General features: G+C 42.6%; 2 protein-coding genes across 3 annotated transcripts in view; one reads left to right on the forward strand and one right to left on the reverse strand.

Annotated features, from left to right (window-relative positions):
- The window catches only part of LOC140274018 (transcription factor Sox-9-like), a 411,498-nt gene that overhangs the window by 165,879 nt on the left and 219,734 nt on the right, over positions 1 to 25,885 (forward strand). The window lies entirely within an intron of this gene.
- On the reverse strand, positions 818 to 25,169 carry LOC140272956 (ubiquitin carboxyl-terminal hydrolase 22). 2 transcript variants are annotated; one of them, XM_072368468.1, is made up of 14 exons: positions 24,659 to 25,169; positions 23,832 to 23,864; positions 13,984 to 14,116; positions 12,245 to 12,358; positions 12,048 to 12,149; positions 10,149 to 10,315; positions 7,832 to 7,991; positions 7,204 to 7,309; positions 6,068 to 6,226; positions 5,141 to 5,267; positions 3,706 to 3,797; positions 3,233 to 3,295; positions 2,624 to 2,773; positions 818 to 2,542 (listed from the first exon to the last, which is right to left on the reverse strand). In XM_072368468.1, exons 1-14 carry the CDS (start codon positions 24,776 to 24,778, stop codon positions 2,500 to 2,502), a joined length of 1,569 nt encoding a protein of 522 aa, XP_072224569.1. In that variant the 5' UTR covers positions 24,779 to 25,169; the 3' UTR covers positions 818 to 2,499. The 2 variants fall into 2 exon arrangements, with proteins under 2 accessions (XP_072224569.1, XP_072224570.1); XM_072368469.1 differs by lacking the exon at positions 23,832 to 23,864 and having other exon boundaries at positions 24,659 to 25,168.

Here is a 25,885-nt window from a genome sequence, read left to right on the forward strand (position 1 = left end):
AGATAATATTCAGGTATTATTGATGCCTGTTATTTACCTTAGAAATGTGCAGCATTTGATAACATTATGAAAACAAATTTTAATGTAAAGCTTTTATTAAAGGTATTTCTTCTTCTTTCTTTTTCAGTCTGGAATGTGTCGACACACCTGGACTGCGCATAAGATACTTTCTTCTTTTCAGACTGTATTGTGCTTCTAAATGTGGCCACAAAGTGGAGCTATAATCGTGTGCATAACTACAGCTGCTCAAAGACCAGACACACAGACATGTGGGTTTAACATGTTTTTAAATGTGTTTAACTGGTGTTTGCAGCTCTTGACAAAAAAAAAAAAAAAAAAAAAAAAAAAAAAAAAAAAAAAAAAAAAACACTTTATTTTTCTTTTTTTTTTTTGCTTTTCAATGTTCTCTTCCTCCGCCCTAGAAAATACCTTCTCAGTAATACAGGACCCCGTCCAGGAGACGGCTTTAAAACACTTACTTGCGGATTTGGCTCAGATGCACAACAGCGCTTCACCTTTGATAGTCCTTTAGGAAGTGCAGAGGAAACATGACACAAAAGACAGCAGGCAAAATACACGTTCCAGTTTGTTCTGAGTTTAATCACTGAAACAGATAAGCTCTCCTAATTTCTCGTTTCAGCCGTTTCCCTGAATGTTTCTTAGACGGCCTTAACTGCTCCACAACGCATTGTGTGGCCATTTCAGAAATCCACTGTCACCATCTGGCTGAGGCTCTGCAGCAGGCTGAAGGGTATGTGTGTTGGATTTCAGTTACAGAGCAGTTAAACAAACAGGGCTTGTGTTGCTTTTTTTTAAATTTTATTTATTATAATGCGGCATCACGGTTTGATAGGTTAGCCCCCCCCCCATTAATCATTTTATTTTTTACAAGAGGGAATATCTTTTAATTCTTTACTTTTATACTAACACAATCAGCGACCACAAGACCCTGACGTGTAAGCACATCATCTAAAGTTTTACTTGACGGCAGAATGACTGAATTGAGTAGTATATTTACTGCACAGCAGAGGCAAAACATACCACAAACCACATCGGTCTACACCAGCCACAGTTGCCATGGAGAAGATTAACACTGATGGATTCAGAGCCAGACTGTGGTCACATAGTGCCCATATATGTGCAATGTGTTTTTTTTTGTTTTTTTTTTCCACCCTCTATATATATATCTCACACATTTGCTCTCCCATTTTCCAGAGTACAAAAAAAATCGTGATGGGGATCAAGCCTTGAGCCGCTACAGAGGGCAATTTTTCAAAGATTTTTTTCAAAGATCACAAGAGCCAAGACATGCATTGTTTGTTAAATGGGCTTTTTTGGTGTGTGTGTGTGTGTGTGTTGCACAGGACGTTCAAGGCGTTCATTCGAGGGAGAACACATCATCCTGACATGTAGGATCTGATCTTGAATTCACGTATCAGTTCTTCTTTTCAGAATGCAAATTAAAAACCCCAGAGCTCATTTCTAAACAGCAAAGGTAAGCCAATTAACACCGTCATTATACCAACAATTCCACAAGAATGAAAGTATAATATGCCCAAAAAACATTTCCTGTACCAGGACAGCAAGGGACATGACTGAAAAGAAAAAAAAAAGAAAAAAAAAAAACTACACCGAAAAGAACAGTAAACAAAAACTCAAAATTCAACGAGTTGCTAAAAAAATAGATATTCCCTGCCCTTAACCAGACTTTAAAATAAACAGTCAACACAGTAAAATAAATGAACATGAGTACACTCAGGTCCAAATCTGTTCAGTTTCCATGGCAGCGCTTCCCCTGCAGCCAACAAAGGCTGCGTCTCAAAGCTCTCCCATGTTCTCTTTGCTCTTAAAAAATAAATGATACTAGAGTCGTACAGTATTTCAGAACTAAATTCACAAATGAGAAGAATGATAACCATACCTTTAGAAATGTTCTTGCAAAGTTAATAATACACTGATTTATATATATATTTATATATATTTTTTTTGCAATCAGTCCTATATGCATATGACGACTTACTGTTTGCCATCATGACTAAGTTAAATGCTTGGTCAGTCAAAATGAGAGCACCATGGGAGAGAAATGGAGGGTGTGTGGGAGGTGGAGGGGTCAGAATACTGTAAGAAATCCAGATATGCCCAAACTCAGACTCGGCCCCTGCAGCAGGAAGGAGAAGGGACAGAGAGTGAGGGGCGTGGGGCCTCTTCCCTCTGCCCAAGCGTGGAGCCGACGATGCTGACTCTTCCACCGTCTCTCCTCTTCATTCAGTTTTGTCAAGTAGATGCCAAGAAGTAGCTCAGTGCTTGATTATTTGTTTTTCCTTTTGAAAGGTTGCATGATTTGACATGTCTTTTTATTGTTGTCCTCCAACAGCTGGAGGAGTAGACTGGTAGTCAAAAGGTTTCAGGTAGGTTTGTGTGTTTTCATTTCATCCTGCCCCCAGTCCCTTGACTCTCCCCTTCGAAGCAGTGGTTCTTTACGCTCTGTGGTCACAGAGACTACTCATATTCAAGGAACTGTTTATGGTAGAATAAGAGATACCTAAGAGGGGAACAAACATTCAATTCAGATTTCCGGAAATGTAGTATTTCAGTGTTGCCAACGTCTTGTTTCAGTTCTTACCCTTCGCTATCAAGTACATCCTTAATGCTGGCCTTGGTGATTATGGCATCATCACATTTGAACCACTGGTCTTTGTGCTGACGGATGAAGCTGGTGTAGTGGCCACTCTCTAATGTGCCTTGATGGTTTACCACAGCAAACAAGGAATACCTAAAAACAAAGAGGATGAAAAAGTATGATGAGCTGTTTATACATTCGTATAAAGCCTCATTTAGTTAGAGTTTTTTGTGCAATATCATTATCTAACAAAGCCTCTTTGGCCAGAATTTTCTGCAGTGTTTCGAGGTGATTTTTCACACCGCAACAAAGATAATGTTGCGTATCACGTTATGTTGCGAGCACAAGAAATGCTGACAGTTCTATCAAGACGACACATTTCTAATAAATGTGCTGGAAAATGTAAATTTATTCTAATTGCCATGGATGAGGTTTTTGCAGTTTTAACAGGATTCAAACTGATTTAATTAGGAGTCACAGCTGGATGCTTCATGTTTTTCCTGCACAGCTAGAGTTTAAATTCAACTTCAAAGCCAGGGCTGCAGTACAAGTGCAGACAATGAAGCGTAAGTAAATCGGTTCCCTTTAAAACACATAATCACAGGTACTCACTTATTGTCGTTGTTTAATACATCGACCGACTGCTGATACTGGCCATTCATTCTGCTCTCTTTACTGTGGGAGACAAGAACAAGAAGACCAAGACATTAACCTGATGCATAAGTATGTTACACTGGCATAAAATTCCACTAGGTGGCAGAATAATACAATCTACGAAAGCAGGTAGTTCTCTGGTCTGTATAAGTAGTGATTTCCCTGACTTTTAAGAGAGCTGAATGAATGCTACACAGGGGTGGGGCAAGACTGCTGCTGCTTGCTCTACTGACACCAATAAATGTTTGTAGGAAGCATTTAATAAAGCTGTTTTTACATATATGAGAGCATATTATGAATGCGTTTGTAGACAAAATACAGGAAGCGAAATGAGGAGATGCTCATCAGTGGGTAGGCTAAACGAGGGCCTGCTCTGTGGTAAAAAGAAAAGGAAATAAATGAATAAACACCAGCTTCCATTGGAGTCTCACCTGGATGCCATGAAGGGGGTCATGTCCAACTCTAGAGGGAAGGAAACGTATGTAGTAATCTTCCTCCGCAGTTTTGCAGAGTGCTCAAACCGCTGGGGAGGGCCGAAGAGGGAGGATGAAAGAGAGAGAGAGGAGTGGGGGATGGGAGAAGACACCGATTTAGAAATAACAGATAAGAGTCATCATCATTACAAATACAAAAAAAGCAAAGGATAAGTGGAAAAGCATGTTTTCCACTCTGGCATTACAGATTCATGACAAGACAATAACAGCCTTGGATTTATCCAACACAATCCACTTCCAGTGTGTTACTATGAATATCATAAATACATTAAAGGGCTCCAGGATTGTATGATACATAAAACATGAACAACCGACGACTGTGTGAGTCATTACAATCATGGGTGTCCTGGGACAGCACATGAAAGCACTACACAGCAGGGAGGAAAGCAACAACAACTTAATCAAATTAGGAACACATCTATGCGCAAGCAACATACCTTACAGCCGAGTTAAATGGATAAAAGATAACTTAAGCCACACGAAAGCAGCATGAATTATTAAGTGTCAGAATGGAAATAATTTAAGGCTAAACAATTCATTCCTTTAAAAATAATAAAAATTTAAATCACACATTACATCTGCATCTGACTCATCTGATCTTTTAAAAGTTATTGTCATCATCTTGTGATGGGTCGCGTTCACCCATCAAAACTAACCCGAGACAGGGTTTCTGCCCAATAACAACACACACGTGTTGTTCTAAATGTTCCGTAGGTATCTATATGACAAGTGTACGGCAAAGTGTCTTCAGAGCGATGTTCAAGTGCAACATTGGAAACTTGGGTGTCCAACAGTAACTGACGCAGTTTAGTGAATGCAAGATGCCACCTGTGACGTTATTTTGTTCACACAGATTTCTCAAAAGGTTTCCATTGAATTCCCATCATGCTGTGGGTTAAAAGGGCTCATGTCAACATCAAAGATAATGTGCTTCAGTGTGGCAGCACCGGTAAAGACAGCACCTGCATACATTACTTATTCTGCAATCTGCTCTAAAGATATTAGAGGCGATTGCAGTAATAAAATAATTTTCTCATATAACGTTTACATTGTTGCGTCATCACTTATTTTGCTTTCTTACATTAGAACAGAGAACAGTTCGTATTTTTGAGGTTTTCTCATGCTATAACGCTCCATCCTATGTGATAAATCTGAACTAGTGACCGATTTAAAAAAAATAAAAGATTAAAGTGCAAATCAAATCACAATGCCAGTCAGAAAAAGTACAATGAGATATTTCTCCCACAGCATTTATGATGCCTGATAGAATTGGATGAACAAATGATGGAAGTCGAATGTACCCTTAAACCAACTATCAGAAAGTGACATAGTATAGCGAGCGATAACTGGCAGAGCATTGTTACCGACTCACTTTGAGATGGAAACATGCGACGATGGGGAGCTTCTTCATTGTCAGCTGTTTAGTGGACTCTTGGTAACTATGGCAACCCCCGCACTTGATTTTGGCACTGCTTCCGAGATGCTCAGGTCGTGTAAACCTGCAGACCAGAGGAAAGAAGGATGTGGAGAGCATGTGACTGACGAAAACTTAAAGAGCTGCAAACGGGGAGAGTGAGGAACAAAAGTTTAAACACATCTGCGTGACACCGTTATTATTTCAGGTATCAACATCAGTATAGTCACAGATCTCACCAACGGGAATCTAAGGGCTTGTTAAATAAAAAAAAAGACTGCCTGCAGGTTTTGGTTGCACGTCAGTACACCCGATCAAAGGCCCTGCTTGTACTGCCAACGCCTCGATTACCATAGCGACAGCAGCAACCTGCTCTGTGCCTTTAAGAGACTTGCTGCAGCAACTCAGGGTGTGCGAGGAGCTGCGGTATGAAAAAAAGTCAGCAGGAAAGGAGGTGAGAAAAGGGTAGGAAGGGGATGAGGCACATGTGAGAGGTGGAGAGTGAGGGCACAAGGGAAAAGGAATTAGGTGAGGAGGGGAATTCATTAAATAAGACGAGGAGAAGGGAGAAAGACGTGGCGAGAATGAAGAGGCTTGAGGAGATTTGAGAGGTCACACCTGCTCTGTCAACCTGATCATTGGAGAACATGAAATTCAAGCGTAACAGAGTTGTTGAGATAGAGGAGATGCCTTATGTGACGCTTTGTACAAGCGGAGGAACAAATTAAATTTGTTTGGAAAGCAATAGGTAGGGAGTGGTAAAACTTTTCAGAATGTTATGAACATGATTTATTTCTGTCCAAGCTTACATAATGTGTTTCTGCCAGCAACACATAGCAAAAAACGGAAAGAAAAGCCTGATGCCATCCCAGATTGAAGCTGTACCTGCGCAGGCAGTCTGTGAGCGTGGTGGACCCTGACTGGTGGCTCTCTCCGTTGACTGTGCTGCCATCCCCTCCGGGGCTGAGAGGCCAGAAAGGCGTGGATGAGCCTGGCAAGTCCAGACTGATGTCCCAAAATGGATCTATCGTCGTGGAAACCCCACTGTAGAAAAAAAAGCAGAGAGATTAGTCAATCGCTATGTGTAATAAACAGAATGTGGCTTTGTGCAGGTCTGTGTGCCACTCATTACAGGTCGTGATGAAAGGATGATGACACAGATGGTAATGCATGAGCTTAAAATCTCACACAGCCTCTGTGGATTCTGAGCATGTTTTTGTTTCTGCCTGCTGGGAGATTGAAAGAGTGCATGTGCATAGCATTCATATTGTCGCTCCAGTCATTTGCAATTCAATGAAGGGTTCAAAAAAAAAAGATGGCTTTGCGAAATAAATTTGTATTATTACAGCCCAAAGACAGGGATGGGCTGTAGTGGGAGAAAATAGGCAGCTTACCCGTGGGATGCTGGTAAATCAAATAGAAATACATTGATGGTGATGGGAGAGCCACCTTGCAGTAACATGGCACCATTATGGTGCCTCGACTGCATTTCAAAAGCCTGATGAATTATGTTGGTTAATTGTGTTCCACTTGTAATCTGTTGTGAACAAGGCTCTTCAGAAAAATTAAGATCTTTCATCGATTGCTAAAACGGTACACAAAAGGGCAAGTTCTACTTTAAGCATCTCTCTTTCCACTGCGTGCAGGTAGTATCGCAGGAAGCTGAAGCTTGGCCTAGCTAGTCTTCTTGTCTGGGCGAGGTGCTTTGCAGTTCAGTGCAGCATGCATGTGTTAATGCGACAGGACAGCTCTAGGGGGCATACAGGCGATGCTTGAGCCGTGCTGCTGTCTAGACAACCCCCATTAAAGTAGCTCTGCAGGGACCAGGCCTTTCAATAAGAGCAGTGGAGAGGACACGAGCAAAGGTTCAAAGACCACGAGATGACGGTCAGAGTACGCATCGATCAGAACAACAGGGGTAGATGGATAAAGGAGAGAACTCGGGGGGAGCAGGAAAAAAGCGGTACATGTACCAATGTGATGCTCACAAGCACACTTACTTAACAGCCATGCAAACTTACTGGCAAACTTGACAAGTAACGTCTGATTGCAGGCCCCCTGTGAAGATTTGGTCAATGATGCAGTTACAGTGGTTTGGATTGTTGGCCTTCTTGCCATTGTCTTCTCCTGCGGGAACCATAAAAGAACAGATTGTGTAATTATTCACACCACCAACATCAATAGCAGTATCCTCTTTGACGCCTTTGGAAAAACTGGCTGGCCCTCTTTCTCACTTTACCATTGACCTGCAGCAATGCCTCTTTGCCACTTCACAACCACTTTTCTCTCTAGCCAATCACGACAGGCCTTACTGCTGGGTCTGTGGGTGAGTCAGTCTGTCATCACATTGCGGCAGGGCCTATTGACATTCCTTACACTGTGTGCACGTTGTCTCCTTGGTACACAGCGCTGCCTGTGTCCCTCAGTATGTTTCCAGTGATGTAAGGGACTATGTTCTGCGAATAGATCTACATGCTGGATCAGAATCAGTGGGTGGCTCAGCTTTAGACACACTCTCCTCAATCTCAGCTGACTCTGTTTTTAAACTGTTTTTCATTCAACTGCAACCCTAAATCAATATTTCCAAATGTACATACGAGAGGTTTCATTGTCATTGCGACTGGTCAGAGGGACTGATGTGAAGCTTACTGATGGTGTCTCCTTTGCAGTGCCTATGTAGTACATCTAACGCTGCGATGAGGAACTCATGGGCATCTTGCTGCTCGTAGCCTGCAAGGTGACGCGCATGAGTCCATACCAGATGCAGCAGCCGGAAGGGAATGTGGGGCGAACGGTGACCCGAGTAGAACTGAGAGCAAGAAAGAAAAATGCATGATGGGGTGAAGGAAAAATGGTTAGCTTATCTCATAGGTGGATGGCTTACAGTCATCTAGAATTCATTGTTCAACCATAACACAAATGTTCTTTCGGTCAAGGTGACTATCTGGCTCGTTTAAGCACTTCTCTCTACAGGTCTCGACAGACAGAAATTAATTCCAACACGTGTCACATGACACCGCTGGCTTTAATGACAGCACACCCACAGAGAGGCGAAGTGTGAGGCGCAAGGCGAAGCCGTCAGTGAGTGGCTGCGAAAGGCGAGTGTTTGGAGCCAATAATCCATCTGTTGGGTTCTGAAGTCTCCTTGGGTTGCCATGGGAATTACAGTGAGTGACAATCCAGGTCAGGGTGAGAAAATATAGGTAAAAAGTAACAGAGCTGAGCAGAGCACAAGCAGCACAATGAGTTGTGCGCATCGTGCTTTATTCTCTGCAGTTACCTCAGATGTCTGATTGTTTCTTTGTGACTCTTACAGATTCTTCCCTTTTTGACAGTTTGAAAATGGTTGACAAGCAAAAGAGACTACAAGAAGAAATAAAAAGAGGACAAGGACAGCTGATCAAAGCAGCCCGTTTCTCTCATTTTCAAGTCTAAATATATGTGTATGTAAGACAACAACAAAGACCACTTTTGATTAGATTTGCAAGTGGCTTGGAGGTAAGGAATGACGGTAAACTATAAACCTATAACCAAGGAAATTAAGACAGAAAAATGTTTTCGGTTTCAAAGGCTTGAAAACTAAATCAATATCCGACTAGGGGAAAGAGGTGAACTTTTACCTCCCTCGTGTTATGTAGCTGCACAGTTCAGCCAACTGAAACGGGACAGAGCTCTGCAAGTCTCTGTGTGAGTGTTGTGTGTGTGTGTGTGTGTGGGGGGGGGGGGGGGGGGGGATGACTCAACTCGTTATACATTACAGAACCACTTGCCATCTGTGGGTCTGTATATACCAGGAAGTGAGAGGGTGTAAGAAGTAAGTGAGGCTGTGTGGGAGCTAACCAGACAGCCATTATGTAAGACTTTCGGTTGATGAGTTTGTTCGACATAAACTTCTGCAGCAAATAAGGTTGGGTGGTATACAACATCTTAATTCATATCAGTGCTTTTCCAAACAGATATGATCCTTTTTGTTGTAAAGCTGTGCCGCTATGTGCATTTCTCCTCACTCATGAAGCAGCCCCGTTTCTCCTGCTGTATTATTATCAGGTGAGACTCCTTTGCATCTTCTCACTTTTGCTAACTTAGCAACTTTTTTTTTTTCTTCTTTCCCCCCCAAGAAGAAATGAAGGTTCGGTGCACTCAGTCGAAGAGGGTCACCAGAACAGCCCTGCGAGCGCTAGCTTTGCCCCCTTCTCATCTCTCTGCCCGGCAGCTGCTGCCTTCCTCTGAGCTGCGCATATGAACCGACATTCTCAGACTCCTTTTACGTCTGCATACATCGCAAATCAAAACAGAGATGTTGTCAAAGGCGATCTTTTTGGGAGAACATTCTGTTTGTAAAAGTCAGTAACTGTTGGTTAGCGTTAGGTAAAAGCAGTCGAGTTTTCAATCGATATTTGACTCGTTTTGCTGTCTCATGAGACAAAGAGAGAAAAAAAAAAAAATTGCTTTAGCAGCTTTATCATTTATAGCAAATACAATACATAAGAGCACAGACCGTAGATGTGAATCAAACAGCTGTTGAATTCTTAGTGGTCTATAATATTATTATTATGATTAAAGTAAATTTTCATTGGAAATATTGAGATATAGACCTTGTATCATCAATCTAAAAGTAGGGGTAGAATACTTTTGTCCATCCACCCCGCCCTATAAATAAGGAAAGACTACACATGGCAGCACAGCATCATCTTCAATAACTGATCGGGTACAGTGACAGTGTAAATACTGCATTATGCTATTTCATTTGATTGTGGCTCTTCTCTGCTATTTCCCTCTTTGGACTCAACAAAAGAGTGCAACAGTGACTCAGCCTTCTGCAGTGGCTTACACTCCAGGAAAAAAAAAAACACACTTTATTGCAAAGTTCCAAATTATGGCTGCGCGTTAACCAAAATGACCCAACATTAGAGGGATTCAACGGACCAAAGTAACATGTTCACACATGGGAAACTGTGCATCATACCTCCTGAAAGAGCTGCGACATCTCACACACCAGACAGGAGTTTGATTGCATTTCGCACTTGTGTCTGTCGGAGAGAAAGAAGTCCCGCAGCAGTGGTGTGTGTGTTAGGGCCTGAACAATACAGTTCATGAAACATGTGTTGCCCAGGTTAATTAGCCCTCGTAAACCTGCGGGGACAGGAAGACAGAAAGGGGAGCATGAGAACATCATGGTGGTGGTGGCGGGACGGCACTCATTTCACTTCACATTGCAAAGGTGCCAGCTAGTCTGACTATCTTTGGTTTTCGACAAAGAGATGAGAAGACATTGCCTTTGGCCCCAACAATTGGATTTTTGAAGAGTCAGAATTGACCCTCTCAGTTGGTTTCAGTTAACTGCATAATAACTGTCAGTTTAATTAAGAAGGGTAGAGAGGTTGTCTTTCAGTTGGAAGCTGGCTGGTTCAACACCCAACTACCCCGTCTACAGGCTGAAGCATCCTTGGATAAGATAATGAAGCCCATATTTTCCCTCATAATGTGTTCCTCACCTGTAAAAAACTTTGGATAAAAGCATCTGCTAAAAGAATGTACTGTTACTAGTACTGGCAGCACCATGTGTAACCGAACATGTGGTTTAGGAAGGGTTTTTTTGTTTTTCTATAGATTTAATTTCAAATTAATACCTCCAGGTATAACAAAAAAAACTATTTCATCACTCTCATATCACATAATTTCAAGCTACAGTTGTTTAAATCCGTGGAAAGTCTAATTTAAGTCTCTCCACAGCTTTGAAAGTCTGGAAAGTCTGGGCTTCGGCTGGGTCATTCAGTGATAGTTGGAGACTTGTCCTGGAGAAACTGCAGCATTATCTTGCCTGTAAGCCTCAGGTTATTGTTGCACTGAAAGGTTAAGGGTCACCTTACTAATCACTTGATGCTGTCTAGTTTCTGCCTACCTGTTGCTAAGTGACACCAGCATGCATTTATACCTATGTCCAAAACTATGACTCACCACAGCTTTATCACTGAGATCTAAACAGGGTTTTATAGACATCAGGGCTTGGTTTTGTCGCTACCGGCAAACTGAATTTTGAGACCTTGTAGACAAATCTCAACGCCAGTTGCACTTAACAATTTGAAATAAAGTACAGCTTTCTACTTCCTTTTACATTATTTTTAATCCATCTAAATTTGAATTTTTAACATAACAAAGTGTTCACAAAGAGAACTTCTCTGAATACTTTGCAAAGCCACAACATGCCTAAAAAGTTAACACCATGGTGTTGGGTCATGTCTGCCAGCAAAACTGTGAGCATCCTGGAGAGGATTCCAAAGCTGTGAATTCATTCATTTAGAGTCCTCAACTGATGGCCAGTTGAACAGGTGAAGCACAGCCAGCTCTTGGATATAATCCAATTGAGAAAGGTTTGGTTCTGGAAGAGAGCGCTCAGTGAGAGCTTAAACGCATCCTACTCGTCCCGGTGTGCATAAACAGAAAACAACACACAGTCATTGTCAGTCGGCCCGACCAGTCAAGCTGGCTAAAGATCTGAGGGTTGACTGAGAAATGGTGCACTCAGCACATGTTGAAAATTAGCGACAACAGAAACAGAAAGAAAGCAACAGATTACAGGAGAGAAAAAAACCCAAAACAAAACAACTTCCGCACAGGAAGAGACTAATAAAAGCCTGTCGTGGCGGTGCATTTATCTCTGAGGGAACATTGCGTTCTGCCTCTCGTTGTGCTCTGCCTGTGAGGCTGCCCAGTACAATTGACCTTGGATATCGCACTTAAATGTGCGAGTGACCCCAGGTTCACTCGCACAATGTACAAACAGCATGCAAACACATAACTGTCAAGGAATAGAAAGCCGTGCTGGTGAAGACGTGCAGACTGAAAGGTGCACTCTATTGCCCACCTATGGTACAGTTTGTAGTGATTTTCCTTCGCTTAGGATTGTGTCGTAATAATTCTAGTTCCCTCTTGGTAGGCTCCCATGTTGTGTATTTCTCCCCAATGCCTGTGGATAAAAGACACACAAATGCAGCTGCAGTAAGATAAAAGATGGAAAGATTTTTAAAAGCAGCATTCATTTCTTTGACCAGAATCCTGTACCTTGCAACTTCCAGGCTTTCCTCTGTTCCTCTTTGGCAATCTGCTCCATGTCTTTGTCGTATATGTAGTCTTGACACACAAAACAATATATTCCACCGTACAATAGGTCTATTGCTGGAAGGAGGAAAAGAGAGGATAAATGAGAGATTGCTCTATTATTACAAACAGTTTTTGCAGCACAGCACTGTACCGTGGGTTTGTTTCAGAGGCCTAGCGAGCAGCGAGGTAAACGCTTTCCTGTCCCTACACGTTTCATTCACCATGTCGTTGCACGCGCTCAGCCATTATAAAGCATCTGCCCTGTGCTTTTTACCAACACAAAACACCATCATCTTCCATCCTCAAAGTCCAGAGCTATAATATCTCAGCTCTGTTGCCGTGACAACTTATTTTTAGTTTGATTGCACCTTTTTTTTTTTTTTTTTTTTTTTTTGGTGTGTATGTACCTGTTCGTTTCCATAGTGTGAAATAAGAACAATGCATGAGTACAGCTGGAGGAGCCAGCTAACAGTGAAAAATAAAAGCAACAAGAGTGGCCGTGTGAATCAGAACACAAACTACAAGTGCTGCACAAGACATGGACAGGAATTAATCAGTCGAGCTCAGCTCAATGAATGATAGGAGCAGAGAATGAGAGAACGAGGTGTGGGAAAAAGGAAAAATAAAGAAGGCGACAGACAGGAAAAGGAATGAGGATATACATAGACCTGAAAGTCAGGCCATTTAGAGCAACAGGTAAAAAGAAACTAATATAATCAAATCTAGCAGTCTAGCAGACAGGGGAGTTTGGATTCATTTGATTAGAGGTAGAGATGAGCAGAGTGCCAATGTCAGAGCAGCTCCTGTGGAAAGCTCAAAGCTAATTAACACTGAAGCCCAGCACTTTGGGTACGTGTGTGTAACCAAACTGTTGAAATGCATTAAATCAATTTAAACTATAAAAATGACAAGAAGTCATACTACTGTTGCCAACATTTCCATATTCTACTGTCCCCATAAGGGTAATATCTAAAGCTAGCTTATTAGTGTCTTTTTAAGCATAATTAGCATATAAGGCCGAAGCTTGGCCTTTTAATAGCTGTGGGATAGTAAGCACCCCCCCCCACAGCATGAAGGGAATTGCAGAAGCTCATGCAGGTGACATTTGACTAGCCCAGGCTATCCCAGTGGAATGGTAATGCGCTGTGGTGAGAATTAAGATTCATTTCATTTGTCCAACACGTGTGCTTTTCCCCTGGTCTTAGCTCTACACAAGATGTGACAGAGTGTGGAAGGTGGGATTTGCAGTCTCCCGTTCAATGCAGACGTTTGCAGTTGCTGGAGCCTATCCCAGCTGTCATTGGGCGAGAAGCGGGGTACGCCCCGGACTGGTCGCCAGTAAAAATGAGCAACATGATTGTATAAGGCAATCTCCTGTCTAGCTAAATAAACACATAATAACAATGTAGAATGGTGTCAATTACCGTAGATCTCCTTTAAACAGATGCATAGAATTGTAAACATTAATGGCGTGTCTTTGACATTACATATTGAAGCTCATAACAATGTAATCCTTCACTGAGAGGTGCTCATATTGCAACAGAATGCACGGATCGGGCTTTATTGCAGGATGGGGCACCATATTAATGTGACGTTTAATCTTTTATCACATTCTTATCATATCATAATAAATGCATCATAGCTATTTCGTTTGCATTCACACTGTATGTCAATGTCTCATGAGACGGTGGGGGGCTTACCTAGATTGTGTCTCTTGTTTTTTGCGTGCTCGTGGATGTGTTTCTTCGTGAAACAGCCGAAAAAGACGCAGTACAGACAAGAATGGAGTCGGTTCAGGTGCGCGCCACACATGTGACAGATACACGACTTGGCCTGTAAAAAAGAAAAAAACAAGACCCAAAGGGGGGAAGGGGGTTGGGGGAGGACAAAGGAGAAAAGGAATTAAGAGCTATGTAGGAATGAAACCTGATGTAGAGGGGGGAAACATACAGACAGTGGAAGTCTTTCTATCTTCCCGTCAATCACACAAACACTTCAGAGGACACAGTGCTTGAGAACAAATCTAATATGAAAAAAAGATAAATAAAGAGATTGCTCGGCCCATTGACAAATCAAAGGCAGCTGAAAAACAACCCATTTCCACACAGAACCTTCTTCTCTTGAACATATACAGGCAACGATGGGATTTAAACCTTGACAAGTCCACTGGAGGAGGCAAGCAGAATCTAAAAGACACACAAAAACCTCTGAGTTTAGCACCAAGTAGTGAGTGAACTGAACAATTGTGCATTAGCACTCTCGACAGCAGTGATAAACCTGCAAAAAGCCAATCCAAGTCTCCTTCCAACAAACAAGCCCCATTACATTTGGTGGTCACACTCCAAAAATGTACAAATTTTACAATAAGGACAGTGACAAGCTGCTAAGTATACTATGGCAAGTAACCAGCCGTGTATAGCAAAATGTAGCAAGGGAATGAATAATAAACTAAGCCGCCGAGCAAGAAGCAGAAGACATTAAAACTGAGGGGTGCAAATTTGATACAGATTCTGTTTGTGCGTGCAGGCACACCCTCAGCAGGGCATTCATTTTCAACACAACCCCCACTCAATCAGGCATCACAAATAAAGGTTATACGATACAAGCAGAACATGTACAACAGGCTGCTGAACCCCAGAAGTCCAACAAATGCACCGCATTTCCACTTTAAGCCATCTTTAACTAAACGCATTTTCTAAAAACAATAATTAGTTCATTAGCAAAAGCAAAGTCTTTCCGTGCCAATTGATTTTTTGGGGTTTTTTTTCGTGTGTAATATAAGCCACAGCACAACAGATGCCTACTTTGAGAGGGAGAAACTGAATAAGGAGGGAGGGAGAGGGTACAGGTCTGCCGCAATGAGCCGCCCACTCACAGGAGACAAAACGAGAGGGAGAGGAGGTGTGAATGAGGTGAGATGCAGAAAACTACTGACAGGAGCCGTTTATCAGTTTTGCATTTCTGGCATACTATGTATACACCTAAATGTCTGAATCTGCTGGACGTGGACTCAGCAGATGCTTCCAGCATCGTCCACTTACTGGCGACTTTTGTCTGGAGAGACAACAGTGTAACCCAACACCATCCCAATGACATCAAACCACAGTATAGGAGGAACATAAAAAGAGGTTGTGTGGTTTTGTTTTGCTTCTCTTTCCCCAGATGAAACACAATATATCTATTAGAACATTACAATGGTGCACTACACAAGCCCAAACTTTAGTTCAAAAAGAACTCGGACAATCTGAAACAGCCATTAAATCCCCGTTCCGCATCCTTATCACTTACTTAAGTCGTTCCCGGATACGGGATAAATAACACCGATGTGCTCATTAATCTGTTGCCTTGGCATTCAAACACTTGTCACTGCATCACTGTTACTCACAGCTCAATTCAAACATGGCTGAGAAAGTGACAGAAAGATATCCGCCACTCACCAAAGATCAGACAGTAAAACGAGAAAGGTAAACCGCTCGAGTCTTCACAGAATAACAGTTTTCTCACTGGAAGTCATATTTGAAGATGATTCAGGCCAAAGCGGTCGAATAAAGCACAGCGGCGGTGGATGAAAGGAGCTGAAAATGTCCCTATTCAACATTTTTTAGCCTACTGAATCGTCAGTGTTATACCCACAAGGGTTTTGTAACACTTATGTAAAAGCACAGATGTGATACCAAGGAAAGAATATAGTGTGTCTAACTTCACACGGGGGCACCGTCCCTAACAGGTGAAACTCTGCCCAAACGCTGCAAGGCTTTCTAAAGTTACTGTTTTCCCAGAAAAACACTTTATAGCTTTGCAAAAGCAAAAAAAAACAGAAAAAGAAAAGAGGATTGTGTTAAAACAGCAGTGGGTGGGGTAGCAGAAAGTACCTATTCACAGTTTGGACAGAGAGTAAAAGATTCAGCTTCACCACAAACACTTCGGAGCACCGTTTCCTCTTGTCATTTTGTCTCAGACACAACACAAAGAAGAAGAAAAAATGACTCAGTGCTGCAGTTTATTACGGCAGATCAAACAATGAAGGAGGGAAGTTCGGAGAGCGTTGTTATGTTTTACTTAATGTCACAATTTGTCATCTCCTCCTGAAGGGCAAATCGAAGCCAAAGTGACCCACTTGACTGTGTGCGCTTATTCATTAAAGTGACCGTGACAGTTAAGAGTGGAGCCACTTAAAAGTGAAATGAGTATTTGGAACTGGGTCCGACCCACCGGACCACTGCTGCAAAATTCCATGGAAAAGCACCAAAGGTGCTCGTCCGTACGCTACACCGACAGGTTCGATTGCCACCAGATTAACGGAAAGCAGTGCGTGTCCGAAAGGGGCTTAACAGAAAACAAACGCTGCTCGTTTTCCTCGTGACAGATGGCAGACTCATTTCCAACAAAACAATTTTCACACAGTGCCGGATTTCTGCTGAACTGATGCAACTCGTCTGCGGGAGTGGATGGAAATTATGTAGGAGCTGGTGGGTGCGAGATTGAAAAAGCAGGCCCGTGCAGAGCTCTACAGTTAGGGCCGGTGGACAGACATGGGGGGAGAAGTGATTCACCATTCATTGGGGACGACTGGGACATAGCACATCAAAAGCATGGCATCCGTGCACTTCCACCAGAAATGGCAGAAAAACAGTCGGTTCGTGTTTTGGCTGACCATTACCAGCCTTGGTTTAGTAGGCAAATATAATGACACTCCAGTTGAGCGGATATTCAGGGTCATGAACACCGTCTTTTATTCAAATTGGTCTGTTAAAGAGCCAGCTCGGAATGGCTGTGTGAGAGAAGGTGCTGAGCCAAAGCGAAGAAGAGCGGCTTTTCAAGTGGGATGAAGCATGCCGGACAGGAGCAAATAAAGTCCCTGAACCCATTAAGACACCTACAGAAAACCCAACCCTTCTATGGTACCCTCTATTACAGAGGCTATAGCATGCATGATTTGTTTTTAATAGCCGACGTATATTTGTGGAAAAAAAACAAGACATTCTGTCGAAACCACAGATGAGAGCTTAACTCATCCTGCCGAAGCAGCAGTATAATCCCTGTTCCTCCACTGCACCACAAGACCAAGTGAAGAAAAAAAAAAAAAACAAGAAACCTCTTCAGTGCCACGCCTTGCCCTCCCTCTCACCCTCTTCTGCCTCAACACCCCCTTCAGAGGGCAGAAAATCTATCCTTGCTCTCTCCCTGTGACAACAGTTCAAAGGCTGTTAATACCTCAGTGTCAGCACTCCTGCATCTTTTCTGTGCTCAGGGCATTTTATGTCCTATTAAATCGGCTATCGATCAGCAGCTGGCTCAGATGACTGAAACAAGTGTCACACAGGTAGCAAAGCGCGTGTTCGTGCCACGCAAGGCTGCATCTTTCATCTGGGATGGCCTCTTTGAGGTCAGTCAGGCAGTGCTACGTGTGCAGGGAAATGACCCCTCTAATGTTCATAGCTATTCATTGATGGATGAGTGGATTCTGACAGGCATTAGCACAATGAATAGTCTCTAATACATCTTTAACGTTTATGTAAGACAGCATTTAATGCATCATAGGCTCCACTGAGGCTCTGAGTGGCTGTCAGCTAAAAGGACCGATGTCCAACAACTATGAATCAACCAATGTTCGAGATCCAGCTGCACACATAAATACATCTAAAAGCACCATCCACACCTCGCACCCAGGTTCCTTCTTTCGGTCTGGGCCCATTACTCCTCTCTGAAAACGTAAGATAAGTCTTAATGGATTCATATAGACAAACATAGCAAGTGATGCGGTGAGCTGGAACTGAGGAGGGGGGAGAATGACGACAACAAATATGATGTGGACAAAGGTCTGGCTCTAACCAAGCACTCTCCTGCTGCTGCAAAAAAAAACACAGGGGGGAGGGGGGAGTCAATACGGACTAGAGACTATGGCTACATGAGACCAGTGACTCACATTCATAAGCCTGTGCACTTCTCAACACACACGCGCTCATATTTTAACTAATTCATCAGTGCGTGGCTGAAATATACAAGTCTACGAACATTTGCAGAATTTCTCCACAAACAAGCAAACGTTGTTAGACATTTGTTGCAACCTGGCACACATATATATATATATATATATATATACAAACAGCATTCACCGCCCTCTTTGATTCTATATTTAACACAAGGAAGACAGGATAGACTAGGGAAACTGATGGTGATGCTCAAGAACTGTGCTACCGCCTGAGCCCATGAGGATGCTGCCTGTCAGTGCCTTGCCAGGATGATGATGATGATGATGTAGCCCCCCCCCCCCCCCCCCCCCCCCCCCCCCCCCCCCCCCCCCCACCATCTCCACACGTCTACGCTAGGCCTACAACATGCACTCAGGAAGATGCCCTGGAGACGTATGCAATATGAATCTTTTCTGCTCTCTTTCCACGCCTGTCCTCCATCAGCTCGTTGTAACCTCAGTTGACAATGACATGTTGTTTGAGCTTAGTGTGAGAATGCATTTCCACCTCATCCAAATGAATCCCAGTTGAGGGAGATATAAGGGATTTTAGGAGTGTGCGGTTCACCCTCATACTGTCACACAGAGCTATAAAGACATTATAGCTAAACCCTAAGCCTCAGCCGAAGGAGTGTAGCTTTTGCCATCTCCGAAAGGAAATAAAATGGAATAAATTATGGATGAAGTTGCTCTCCAAACTCAGGGCTTTGAGTTTGGGTTTACAGGCTCTAGGTCAATGTTATAAAGCAGGTCTTGTGCTGCATACGACTGATCAGCATAAAGTATGCATGAATATAATTAAGATCACTCAATACGAGATGAATAGGCTATAGTCTCTGCTGATTTCCAAAGAAAGAGGGAAAAACAGGCAGCTACAGGCAGAGTGACTCAACAGTAAAGTCACATAAATTGTTCATGCCACAACCTAGAATTTATTTAGTATTTTAGTATTAAAAGAGGATGTTAGAAACCAGCCGCACTGCCTTAAAAGGTCATAGTGAATCACTACAAGATATACACACACACACCATAGTGACCCAACAAAATATTCAGTCGTGCAACTCAAAAGGGGGCTGCTTCTGCGACTGGTGTGCATGTCACAGAGGTTTCAAATGATCCTCTGGGACCTTCAGACCGGGTTTTATTTCTCTGTTATTCCCAAAACATCAAGTTCTAAAGAGGTTTAAAAATGACACGCAGGAAAATCTGAAAGCGCTTCAGAATAGAGGCACAAGGCGCCATTAAAAGGGAGATTATATCGAGTTGACCAATGGAATACGTTGTCCCACAATCTTCATATTTCTCACAGGGACTGCGAATCATTTCCAGACACAAAGCCTTGTCCAAAGAAAAGCTGTCAATTGGGTCCTTGGTTTTAACAATAGGGAATAACAAAGTGTCTATGCTAAAAGAGATTGATTGCCTTTTGGTTCTGGGCTGGAACAGCCTCTGAAGAGAGATTGACAGCTCATTAGCCAGATGGTGATACTAAGGGAGGGGCTGGACAGCAGCCTCAGGCCGTGACCAGCATGTTTTTTAGCTGCGATGCCTCTCCAAAAGCCCGTTGGACAGTCAAATGAGATATATTATTTCAATTTGAAGAGAGCACAAAGAAAATGAATGGGTCAGTTGGAGGGAAAGATGGAGAGGCGAGGGGGGGGCGGGGGAATCAGGCAAAGAGTTGATTGCAGCTCACAGAAGAGAGCTTACTTAAAAAGCAAAGTCATGCTCTTTTATAAAATCACACAAATCCATATTCAATTCTAATGCTCATATAATGAGGCCAATCACAAAATACAAATCACTAAGAATAAGAACCAGCTCGCCAACCCTCAATCTGCTTGACCAGAATTTGATCCTTGTGGAAGATTGATTAAGCTCGTTCATAGCCCCAAGCCATTTTTTTTTTGTTCTTAAAAGCTTATAAGATGAGAGTGAAATTTGGCTGTACGAGCATGCTACAGTGGCTGCAAACTATAGACGTAGTTGTTGAATTAATTTATTGCGCTACATTCTCTACAACTCAAAAAAGTAAGTGGGACAGCAAAAGATGACATCACAATTCCCCCGGGAGTTTACATTTGTTTGGTCTGAGTCACCGAGCCACAGTCACGGTGACTGACAAACCAAAGGCCACATCAAACGAGACAGGAGTGAAAGAAGGCATACAGACATGGAAGAAACGGGAATAAATGAGGACCAGAGAGCAGCGTCTGAAACCACCAGACCCACACCGGGTAATGGATGAGGCAGTCATAAGGACAAGCAACATTTTCCCAGAATCCAACAATCATTTGCAAACTCCCCAATGTAAGAAATTAAGGACACTTTAAGCACTTGAGGTTCTCTGTAGCACGGCACAGTAATCATCCAACGACAAGCCAAAGCTGCAGTTGTTTTATCGTACAAATTAGATTGGACAGTCGAGAGATGACAAAAATTGTGAGCTGGAAAAGGTTTACAAATAGAAAAAGTAACTGCAAGCAGGGAAAAGGAGAAAGCAACAGCGTGGGAGTAAGCGCAGAAGAGGAACAAGCGAGTAATATGAAGAGTCTGTAGGAATAGATCCCATTGCAACAAATGTATGCTGATGAGTCACAGAGCAGGCCTGTGATGTGATGGAGCCAAATCTGACAAAGAGATCTGCTCAAAGCACAAAAATCAGCCGCTCTCTGGGATGAATCGTGCCTCGCTGCCTGCCTCTGTGTGTGTGTGTGTGTGTGTGTGTGTGCGCACCACCTCAAAGTAAAGGAGAGGGAACGGAGCGACACAAATGTGTCATCCTTAAAAATATATCCGCTTTCCTACATCTGACATTCCCAGCAAATATCTAGCATCCAGGTTTGCACTTGTGGGAAGGGGGAGGCGTTTTGCTTCCTCTGATCATAGATGACTTATCAAAAACCAGCCGGATCCTCTAATCGTGACCCTCACCCCTTTAATCAAAATGACAGCAAATTCTTCAAAGCAGCTACGACTGTAAAAAGTCTGCCAGTCCCGCCCAAGCTGCTTTCATCTCATATCTATTAGCTTCATTCAAGCCCAATGCAACACAGGTCTGTGCACTTTGTTTCAACGTTGTTTTTTTTTTTTTTAAACACCAAAGAGACATTGAGTTTCTGGACCAATGGGCTTAACAAAATCCCCAAGTCAAGTCTGATTTATAGCTGATATTTATAGCTATATATGAGTCTGATAAGTCCATTATTGGGTGCACACTCGCTCTGCATCAGTGGTTCGTTTAAGCTCAACAGAGCAACAAAGCTCGAATCAACATCCAAAAAGAACCGTTATGGTCCAAAAATTAAACATAGCAGACCGCAGGTGACACTGGATCATCATGTCTCTTCTACCAGCTCCTATCAGTGGCGTTCTTTCTGCTGTTTGATAGCCATGCAGGCTTTAGACTGTGCATGCAGAGCAGCCCATGCTCCTGCATGTCACCTGGGAATTGATTTTAGCCTCAAGCAGAGAGGATGACAGCTGCTGAGGACAGACTGAAGAAAGGGGAAAAGAAAAAAAAAAAAAAAAAGAATAGGGGAAAAACTGTGATGCAAGGGACTAGCTAATGAAACCAAGCCACAGACCCAGTGTCTGTCTCTGTGAAGTGTGCCTCTAATTCTGCACCCGTCGCCATGTGTGCCATTGTTGGAGGAGAAATGTGCATCTTTTAATCTCAATTTTGACACAGCGAGGCCAGATCTTGTTTAAGTGGTCCACAGTCAGCACTCTTGTGTCGAGCTGCAGCTACAACTGGACTATCTCTGTAACAGAATACAGGCAAGGGAGAGGAGTTGAGTTACCGAGGGAAGACGACGTGGAATGCGAGAGAAAACATTCAAGACATTATGGCCCCTCTAACATTCTCTTCGGAGGATCAACATCCATGGAAGTACAGTTGAATTCACTGTGCAGATGTTGTCTTTAAGTTGTGTGAATGGTTATTTCGCCAGATGCGGTTGTGCTGTTATTAGAGCAGAGTGTCAGTGAAAATGATTTCAGCGACCATGAATTAACGCGTAGTGTCAGCAGGCTGATTTTCAACTACAATTTCCGACGCGTTTAGCTGTCTGACAAAAGAAACTGAAAACTGTGTGAATGAGAGCAGCTTTATTGGGAGTTTGGCTGTACGAATGAATAATTTATTGTTTATCGCTTTTACAACAAGGTGGAACTTTAAAGCATGTGTGGGGCGCCGAAGCCCACTTGAGCCCAGTTGAGCATATAAAGACTGGAGCGATTCAAACCCCAACCACATTATCTGGATGTGTTAGTCAACACCAATGTCTCACCTAAAATGTCTCACCTAAAATCACAAGAATAGAGAGGCTCTGATCTTCTGTATCTAATGTGGCAGAAGGGTAAAGAGGCTCAGTTAGAGGGTGTGAAAAGCAAGACTCCCAAATATATCCATCCTGAACTGCGATTAGACATTGCTTCCCTTCTGTCTCCTTTTTATCTCCATTAGTCACAATTGCCATAATCACAACAAACATTAAAATGCTATCACATGACATACAAAACCAAAAGAATGGCACGTGTAAGTAAAGCTGACTGTAGATCTGATTTTTTCTAAACATCCGTCTCATTAAAGAAAGAATACAACAGCATCACTGCTTCGCAAGTACAATTTCCAGCTGTGCTTAGAACAGAGGCTGATCCTCGTCTTTATGCTCGTCTGAAAGGAAACACATCCATAAACCTGTTATTTCTCTTTACAGCAAGGTAGCAGGTCCTTTCTGTTAATCATGTATGACTACTGAACGATTCCAAGGCCACAAATGTCGTGTAACAAAATGGCATGAAAGAGAAACTAGGCAGAGCTCATTTGAAAGAATAAAAAAAGTGCACTGACGAATGACATAAAATGACGGTGGATGGACAATAAAAAAAAAAAAATGGAAGATAAAGTTCACCATATGCCTCATGAATTGTAAAAGCATTTGTCTCGACACAGAAGTCACTTCAGCCATTTTTAGAGATGGACTCAATGTTTGAACTGTTAGGTCCAGACATTGTCCAGAGTGGTCCAATTCACACAAGTCAACAGGAGAGCACGTCTGACACATTAAAAGCACTAGAAACAGTCCGGATTGGTCAGGGTGCATGAAGCATATTACGATTACAAAACACAACTGAGAAATTGCACTGCTTTGCTTGAAAAGGCACCCAAAGCAATGCACTAACCTATAATAACTGTTTATTCAATCATTCCCAACTACCAGCGCCTTGTAACCGGGACCTAGTGGGGATAAAGCTTAGAAGTCTTTCAGCCTGACAAATTCAGACATCATCCAAGCTATCCTTTTAGTTGCTTTGGTCATAGGCCAACCTGTTACCTTTGTAGTCCGTTTGGTTGTAACAGTGTAGCACAACTGATGCAGGGATGGGACAGATTCCTACGGCTACATTGGTTTACATCTAATATTCAGTCTATTACAAGAGGAGGCACTGAAGCGGGTGGGCAAGCCAGGGGAGAGAAAGCAAGCCAGCTCTTATTCATCTGATCTACCTGCATTATGTCAGTGCAGATGGAGAGAGAGGGGGAGGTGGGGGGGGTGTAAAGCATCAACTCACCAGCTCTGTCCATCCTGCATCACTCTGAAGCACCTAATTCATCACAACGACATAGACATTTATTATATAAGAGAAGCATGGACTTCTTTTGAGCAAACAACAAAACTGTTACAATGAAGCAAAAACCACGGTTTTCAATGTGAAACATCACGACACAAACAGACAGGAAACAGTGGACAAAAGGGAAGACTAAGGGTGGGAAAGTGACATCACTTATCGAGAGCAACTGGGAGCGGTGCAGGCCGAGCAGGTGTGGGAATGAGCTCAGAGAGAATCTGGCTGCATGTAAGATGAAGCCCCTTCCATTCAAAGTAGTGAGCGAATTACCAGGGCTGGAAAAATTGCGCCAGGATGCTCGAGGGAGAACTGCTAATGTATGGACCCAGCGTGTGTGGGTGGAGATACACAATAGGTCCATTTGGTGTGGTAATGTTAGCCCATGGACACAACTCTCCAAAATCCAGCAAACCGCACAGCCAACCGTGCCGACTGGCTCACGACAAAGAGGCTCAGTTGTAGCACCCTTTTGTCAGTAAAGGGAAATACAGTTTAGGAGTAAACACTGCAAACAAGCAACCGGTCCCCGCAGTTCATTAAAGCATACAGTAGTGCTGCTAGCTAACTTACCGGCGATTACCTAGCTGGCTAACAGCAGTGCATGCTACTGCAGGAGTAGTCTCAGTAAGAGCATAATTTTGTTCAACTCGCTCAGTGGTGGTGCTTCATGTGGGACATCATTTGCAGACTCGTTACACGTGTCTCTCTGCCACAACGACATTATATCCCTTTTGTTTCAGAAGCTAACGTTGCAGTTCCTGTGTTTTTACCTTGCGTCTCCGGGTCTCAGCAGTACCACTCCAAACAAAGCATTGGTATATGACTCGAAGATTTTGTTTCCAATTATCCACCTTATAACCGTTCACATGGGAGCACCCGGCTGGACTCATGACAGACAACACATTCAGTATGGGTTTTTAGGTGACAATGAAGAGTCTCCTGGATTAATTCACTTGGCTAGGCTAGCTAGCACGAACTGTTTGTCCAGAAATGGTTTCCGTTTGGAAATGGGACAATCGATGTAGTATCCAAAATGTTCCTCGGGCATCTAATAAACACGGTCTTTGATCACCTAGCAATAATTCAGTTCATGCAGTCATTTAACAGAATAATCACTCCTCTAAGATTTCTGCACTCCTTTCTCTTGTGACAGTTGTCTTTTCCTTTAACGTTAGCTCCACTTCCACTCTCACGATTAGTTAGCTTTCTTTCTCTAGTTAGCCTGCTAACTCTAAACTACAGCTTCACAATGCCCGCCCCGTGTGAATCATGATTTGCCAACACAAAGCGGTTACGTCACTACGTTCAATCTTGGAGTACGTTAGAAGCGTTTGTTATGTACGCCTGTATTTGCCGTTTGGGGAATCTGTGATTCAAAACCACTGGCTGCCTCACTGCCGTTGTCTTCACAAAAACACCTCCCGTTCAAGATGATGGGGAGTATATAACCAACACAAATTTCATGACAGTGTAATTCTGAATGGTGAACTGGAAACTGTATCCATAGGTATAAAATTGTTCTTCATCTTATCGAGGAGTTACACAGAATATGAACAAATATAATTTTCTTTTACTGAGTTGGGTCATATTACTTTAAATTGAAGTCGGTTTCTAAATACAAGTTAAATTGTAAATTTGGTCACATAGTCCACAAAATAAAAATGTAATCCGATCCAGTCGAATTATTTCAAAAGCATTTAAATTATATGAACCGTATTATATATATATGTATGTATATATACATATACACCCATGTCTACAAGTGTTTTTTTCTCTTTAAGAATCTCAAAGCATCTTTAATGCAAACAAATACATTTTCCATAGTCAGCATTGCACTTGATCAAATGAAATCTCCCTTTGAAAAAAACAGTTCTGTCACAGCATACAACTGGTACAGTGTGTCGTTTGAAACATCTGTGATGTTGTTCTTTACACAGTATGCACCGTTTTTAGATATAGGTGACATAATAAGGACGAAGAACTCCTTCACTCATAAA

The sequence above is a fragment of the Leuresthes tenuis genome, unplaced genomic scaffold, assembly GCF_036924035.1.
Source record: "Leuresthes tenuis unplaced genomic scaffold, fLeuTen1.0.hap1 SCAF_17, whole genome shotgun sequence".
NCBI lineage: Eukaryota > Metazoa > Chordata > Actinopteri > Atheriniformes > Atherinopsidae > Leuresthes > Leuresthes tenuis.